We start from the raw sequence: 7,543 nt of genomic DNA, 5'->3' as shown, positions 1-7,543 counted from the left end.
ACGTGGCAGGGAAGAACTGACCAAATCCATTCTCCCACTTTTGTACCCATCAGCTGGGCATCAACTCACTGCACAAACACGTAAGTCAGAGCAAGTTGTACATAATGACGTGGTTTTGAAATACATCATTTATCAAAGGCACTTGGTACTGAGAAATCAAAATACTCTGTACGAGCTTTTCTCAATTGAACACAAAAAAGAAATTGTGTATGTTAAGCTGTGATGCTTAAACATTTATGTACCTGTTGTAACAACAGAATTACTAAATAAGTGTACTCACATACCATTATTACAGCAGTTTAAGGTCTCTACAAATACATTTCAGCCTAAACCCATGCCTCTCATTGAGTTTTGTGTTCCTGACAGTTCTGTTTCCATTCCAATCTGGCAAACCTCTGTGTTCTTCCACTGTTCTAAATCCAGACCTCTGCCTGAAACTGCCCAGTCATGCCATGCTTTGCCAGATGGCAAATGAGATTTACAGCTCAATTTAGAACTGGATGGAGACCAAACTGTCCACTCACTCAGTGGGGTTCTAAGCACAGATCAATGATCACAGTTAAAAACAACACAAAATCCCCTCCCAATACTGAGGTATAAAGTGATTTGCATTTCTCTCTGAACAAAATGCTTCTCTTGCCAGAATTCCCCAACAATATGTTTAAAAGGCAAGATGACACAAAACCATCCCTTCCTTTTCCTTTCCACATTCATCAGCAATTGAAACCTTAGTTCATCTACAGATGAAACAAATGAGATGTACACAAGAAAACACACTTCTCAGATGCCTTATGTTTAGGGGGGAATAATTTTAGTTATTCCTACACAATAAATAACTAAGTAACCCATCTGCATTTCTACTGCCCTCACAGACAGCATGACCAAGCACTCTGCAGAAAAAAAATTCCCATATCCATTTAACAGAGGTGGGCACCAATGTAGGTAATATTTCAGTAAATTAACAGTGTCTAGAAGAGCTTCTGAAAGACCTTGACCTTTCCAGGTAACAAAACTGTGTTCTCAGAGAGTGCAGAGTTCAAGTCAGCTTTGGTTGAAGGGAGGCTTAAGAAAGAAAACTAAATGATGGATCGCTTACTTTAGCAAAAACGAAGAAATTTAGGCAAAACCTCTGTGTGGGGTCTGGGTTTCAGCTTGTCCTTATGGAATGCTGTTTTGGGAATGAATTCACCATAAGGGCATGGATCACTCCTAACTGTCAGACTGAAGTTATAGGCACTAAAATATCAGTTTTCACAGAAAATAGTATAAAAGAACTGGCTCCTACACATCTGAATGGGGGCCATATACAACCTAATAAAACCAATTTTGTGGTCCAAAAAGGATGGAGTCTCTGTGATTGACATGAATGAGGCCCTTGGGAAATCTCAGAATGATCAACCAAAACACAAGAAAACTGCACGACTTCCACTCAAAGGAGAAGAAATTGATCTAAACAGAACATGCTAGAGCTAACGAACAGCCTAACTTTCTTAAAGGATCAAAAGTAATCAGATCAGTGTAGCCAAAATGCCAGTGCAAGGGTGTTAGCAGGCACCTCATTCACTGCTGGGGTTGTCAGTTTAGCAGCACTTGATCCAGACCTCAAATTACCTTTTGGTTAAGAAATATGAAGTAGAACAGGCAGGACTGGCAAGGACTCAATAGTCAAAAAGACAGTCTCATTTTTAAGAATGTGCCTTGTAAAGCAGTGCAGAGTTGAGATTTACCAAAGATCTTGCAGTATTTTCTGATTCTATTCAATGAGTTCCTTTTCATAGCTGGCTGTGAAATAAAAAAAAAGAATTGGACAGATTCTCTCCTTTTCTTTTCCTAGAAAAAGTATACAAATGCATATCAGAAATGTATGGCTTAGATGTCCCTTAGAGCACTCACCTTTGCCATGCAAGTTACCTTGAGGGGAAGTGGATGATCGGAGTCTTGCAGACTGATTTCACCATCTTGGAAAAGCACTTGTATCAGACACACAAATGAAAATAAAGAACTGTAACACTTACTGAGGCATGGAAACCCAGCAACTGGAACTGCAGCTAGCACAGCAGGAAATGTGAGAGAGACTCCATATTCTGGCATTGACATAAGCAGATCCACTGCACTCTTTTTCATCATGTATTGTCTACAGGGCAAACGGATGTTTTTAACCCTGTTTGCACAGAAAAGCAGGAGAATTTGTGGGGAATCCCAGAAGACTGCCAGTATTTCACATAAACTCAGCTTCCTCAAGCCCCTGGAATTCTTCTGGATGCCCATCATGTAGCAAAACTGACCTTACCACAGATTGCACTCATATAGTCCTTCTCTTTCTGCCAGGCTTGGCAGGTTGGCTTCCAGTGCTAGACTCTGTCTCGAAATAATTCTATTTATATCTTCAACAAGTTTGTTTAAAACTCATGTGTTTGTAAATGAAGCCTTTCCAGCTCACTGTGGATATTAAACTATAGGGGAAACACGAAGGTGTTTTGAAACTGCTAATAAGGTAGCATTCCTCTGCTGCCTTTCATCCTTCATTTCACAAGATCCCAGAGCACTCTACAGATGTAAACACAGAGCTGCTCTCCCAGCAGTGAGAGGCAAACAGTGCTGGGGTGGACTGTGCCTTCACCACTGCAGCTCCCATGAGCTGTGGTGGGCTCTCATTTTGCTTCACCACCCCGTGGTTGTAGAGTCCAACAGGCAAGGAAAGTGCCACTGTCCAGAAAGAGATGCCTTGTACACATCAAGAACTCCCCTGGTGCAGATGGCTCACTTTTCCAGAGTCAATTACTTGCAACCAACTAATATAGGATTTAAGAGACAGAGCTATTTTCAGCTGAGCCAGAAACATACACAGAAAGGACACCAGTGCCTTGGGCTTAGGTCAACAGATTGGAGTTGATGGCTCTGTCCCAGACATTAAATGCATTGTAGTATTTAACAGAAGCTGTTCTTTAAGAGCTGGGTTGCAAGCCTGCTGCAAACCCTTCAGCTTCAGTTCCAGTGCAAACCCCCTTTTTAGGTGGGGAGACTCAGCTTTGATTCCAAGCAAAGGATGCCACCTACTGAATCCTTGCTACCATGAGCACAGCTTTGACCCTCCTGGCTCCAGACCTCTGGCATGATCACAAGCCAGACTGCAGTCCCAAAATAAATTCCAAGGAAAAGCAGAAAACAGGCTTGTAAAAACAAACCTTTTCTCCCTGCTACTCTCCCCACAACCCGAAGATGTATTACTCACCAAACATCTGCACAGCCGTAATAATTCCTAGTTTTGCAACACTGACAACCTTAGCAGTATTAAAAAACTCCTTACATCTTTATTCTATTTTAGATTCATTATAATACAGTCTGACAATATATGCTAGTACAGTACATTCTGCAACATTTAACCCATGTTCCCAGTTGCTGTTCTTAACTTCACAGCTTAATGACACAGAGTCAGTAGATCACAATATGACCCTGTTAATATTTTTTTAATGCCATTTTTACAAATTACAGCATAATGCACTGATTATGAGGATGAAAGGAAAGTCTCTACGTCTGTCTGGAAACCAAATAAAAGAATGTTTGAACATCTGTTCATCCTACAAATGTCTTTAAAAGCTTTGATTTTCCCATAATCATTTTGTTCCACCATTTCACCCTTTTTCGAATGTGTATCCAACAGCCTCAGGACAGCAGCCAGAGATCTGCAGTAATAGCACATTATAATCAAAGTTCTTGGGCACGCTTAGGCTCTCCCTTTGGAATTCTCCACTGGGAGCTCAGCAACAGGAGCAAAATGAGAGGATGAGGCTCTGTGATGGGCTTTCTGCAAAGCACTGCAGGACACAAGGACAGGGTGGTGGCAGGTGAAGGCACAGCCTGTTCCTGTGGCTCCACCAGAGCTGCCCAGGGGCAGAGCCTGAACAGAGGCAGCTCCTCAGCACACACAGGAGCTGGGATGAGCTGCAGGCCAAGAGCCTTCCCCTCCTCACTGGGCTCCCAGCAATCACCATGGGAGCCCTGCCATGGATCTCCAGGACAAGAGCAGAGCCAGAGCACGGAGAAGCAACAAGCAAGGAAGGAAATGGGAGCACTGAGGAGATCATCAGGTCTTAGACTAAGAAGATGGAAGAAAAATGCCAAGTTAGTATGCTAGTCTGGAAATTAAATGGAAGATTGGAGGAAGATTTCAAAAATATGTTTGCAAGTGACTGCATGAGAAAGGGATGTAGGTCCAACTCTGGAATTACTGCTGCTCACTTCCCTGGAGTACCCCAAGCAAATAAACCATGGGACTCCCTGCACTAGGAGTCCTTTCAGCCAAGCAGAGGGCTGCAAATCTAAGTGTTCAGGGTTAATGAGTTTTCAAAGGGATCAAGTTCCATAACAACAGACTCACTGATCCTGTTAGGGGCAATCCACGGTGTGGGGGAGAAAACATTCATCAGATAGGCTTTTGTAAAAATACATACCCCCATTTACACTGACAACCTCCTCTCCAGAACTACTCAAAAGTGCCTTAGGAATGAGAAAGACAAAACCCTGTAAGTGAAAGGATAAGAACTCTGGAAGCACCTTTCCTGATCACTCCCTTTTCTTCCGATACTCCAAATTAACAAGCCATTTAAAATTTGGAAAGGACACTAGAACTACACAGATACAAGTATAAATTCCTTTATAACTAAAAGTATTTAATTAAGTTTTTTTCATACCCATGATTTCTAGAGTAACCTGAGATGATAGTAACACTGTTCCTTCAGTGTCATCTGTTCCTCTATGTTCCATCACTGCAGTATCTTAGGCAGAGATAACAGTGCAGAATACAAAACAGGATTTGATTAAGGCTTAAAAGAAAGATAACATTAAAATATTCTTTCCAAAGACTGCTTCTGGGGGAAGAAGAGAGAAATGAGGAAGGAGAGGTGACACGGGTGTGAAATGCATTTTTTCCATTACAGAAGGATACATTTTCCAGCAAGGCTGGCAGCACAAGTTACGTTAAGCCAACAGCTGAAGTCGCCTGCCTAATTCCTCTGGGATCACACTGAAAGCACACCCCATAATCTTAAGGGATGTGCTAAAGCTTTGCTGGGACTCACTCAGCAGAAACTGTTTGGGATTACTACACAAAGCACTAATTCTGTTCTGATTTAAGGGGGGACCATCAGCCTAGTTTAGACAGCAGGCTTGCTCTGTCTCACAACTGTCCAGCTGTAAATATCCTCTCAATAGCTGATATGTTTGCCATTTGTAGCCACTTTGGCAATCTAGAAATTAAAAGGAAAAGAGTGGAAAAAAATCAGGATCATGTTAACACGATAGACTCATGCTCATTAAGGGATATAATGATTGATTAATAAGAATGAATGCAGCAATTATTTACCTCCATGTGCAGCTAAGGCACTTGCATCATACATTTGGTCACCATCTACAGCTGACAGGCTGCTATTCAGCATCAACAATCAGGTACTCTTTTTGTTCAAAAGGCAGGCACTAACATTTGCCATGCTGCCAAGGCTGAGTCCAATTTCTGTTCCAGACTGCAGCTTTCACACCTGTGGAATTGCTGTTAGTTTTCATGTTCAGGTGTCCTATACTTTGTATGCAACAAGGAAGGGATATTGCCAGTGCTCTCCTTTTTATGAGCCTAGGACATGAAATTGAGAGAAAGAGCTAAAGCAGCCATGAAATCCCTATTAAAAACTAATGGTTTCTAAAGCATCTTGGAGACACTCATTTTATAAGGCTTATGCAGCAATCTTCTATCATTATTTTAATGAAATAAAGCCCTTGACTATTTCCAGAGGCAACATTTTCTTTCACACACAAAAGGCATTTTGGTTAAAAAAAAAAAAAAAAAAAGAAAACAAGAAAACAGTTTTGGAATAGGATTCATTGCAGAACAGGCAGGAAACTCAGAAAAGTTACGTAAAATGTCACTGAAGATAAATTCAGAACCTTTGGAACAACAAACAGAAAAATTAAGACTCTCAGCTATACAGATCATGATGTTTAATATGAAAAACATTTCTAGATATAAATCATATTTATAAAAAACATCCATACCATCTCTCAGATAGCATCTTACATAGTTGCAACTGAAGGAATGTGAAACATCCATTTTAGGCTTCACCTATTAAATAGTGTGCTTTCTGTATCCCACTTTGCTCAAGGAAGTAAGCTTAGAATAATCAGCTTCACTTTGTGGGTCACATGAAATTCACATCTTGACTTAATTTAGAATAATATTGGTAGCAATCTTCTAAATCAAAAGAAACTTCAGCACAGTTATCCCCAAAACCAGTGCAATTAGAATGTACATCCAAGTGTGCTCATCTGGCAGGTGAGATTCTCTGACATGCCATAAAGATGCACACCACAGAGATGACAAAATAAGCAAATTTTAACAGAACAATATGAGATAGCAGGCATTGTAGAAGGGGCCACAGGCAGCATGAGCTTCCAGGCTCTGTCTGTGAGGAAGGAACAGATTTAATGTGTTTGGACAAGAAACACATTCCACCTCAATGCATTTCAGGGTCTGGACTTGGAGGTGTAATCAGAGGCCTCTCTTGCTTCCTCAGGATTGAATCATTTTCTTCTGTGTGTCAAAAACATATCTTTTAAAGATAAGAGAGATAGTAACAGGTTGGGCTGAATCATTCTTGCTGCTTTCATCCTCTTTGGTCATATCCCCCTTCCCTCCCTTAGATTTCTTCTTGGAGGCAGCAGTTAGCAGCATCTTTGTGTCTGGCTTCAGCCCATCTGTAAAAAAACAAGAATACACATGACTAACAAACTCAACATCACATTTCAGAGAACTAGAAAAAATGAGCAGGCATATTTTCATCTGAAATCAACCAAAGAAAATCAGAAAGTAAATCAAATGCATTAGGGAAATCACATTTCTGCATAAGACTCCTACAATATGGTAATTTACATAGAAAATAAGAGAAGTCTTTAAACACAACAAAGTTCACAACAGTGATACCACAAATCCAGTGCAGCATCCTGAATCCTTCAGTGTCCATCTATAGCTTTTAACAGGCAAGAATTTAAACAAGCCAGACCAGCTTGCCTGGTCTAACTCTTTACTTGGCAGGCCTTTCCTATTATTTAGACACATACCCAAAGTTTCTTGTCATCACCAAGAATATTTATAAAAATATAAGTCATGGATAAAAAACAACTGGTAAAACAGTAAAATTATGGAGAGTCACAAGACTCAGAAGATTCTTGAATTTCTTTAAGTCTATTTTCTGGATTTACCAGAAAATAACTTTTTTATAAAACTTGCACATTGTATATTATGCAGGTTTTGTGTTTGTTTTTGGTTGTTGGGGTTTTGTTTTTATTTTGTTAAGACAAAATATTTGCTAGGGGTTTCAACTTGCATTGCTTATTGCTTAGGGGCACTAGAATTAAGCTGCATAGTATTTTGGGGATCTGTTTCTCCAGACATTTGTGCCAAACAAAAATATTAATCTTTTCTTCTTAAATGGCCAGGGTTTATGACACCTTTATTTTTTCTTTAAAGTCAACACACATTTTATATAAGAAATGC

The 7,543-nt window shown here is 40.2% G+C and overlaps 1 protein-coding gene across 1 annotated transcript in view; it reads right to left on the bottom strand.

The window, feature by feature from the left end:
* Positions 1 to 5,976: 5,976 nt before the first annotated feature.
* The window catches only part of EEFSEC (eukaryotic elongation factor, selenocysteine-tRNA specific), a 115,698-nt gene continuing 114,131 nt past the window's right edge, over positions 5,977 to 7,543 (bottom strand). The window contains exon 7 of the mRNA XM_056501705.1: positions 5,977 to 6,744. Within this exon, the coding sequence (XP_056357680.1) occupies positions 6,560 to 6,744 (185 nt within the window). The 3' untranslated portion in view covers positions 5,977 to 6,559. The remainder of the gene's footprint in view (positions 6,745 to 7,543) is intronic.

Source organism: Oenanthe melanoleuca, chromosome 12, assembly GCF_029582105.1.
Source record: "Oenanthe melanoleuca isolate GR-GAL-2019-014 chromosome 12, OMel1.0, whole genome shotgun sequence".
NCBI lineage: Eukaryota > Metazoa > Chordata > Aves > Passeriformes > Muscicapidae > Oenanthe > Oenanthe melanoleuca.
This window is presented reverse-complemented; position numbering and strand designations above follow the sequence as displayed.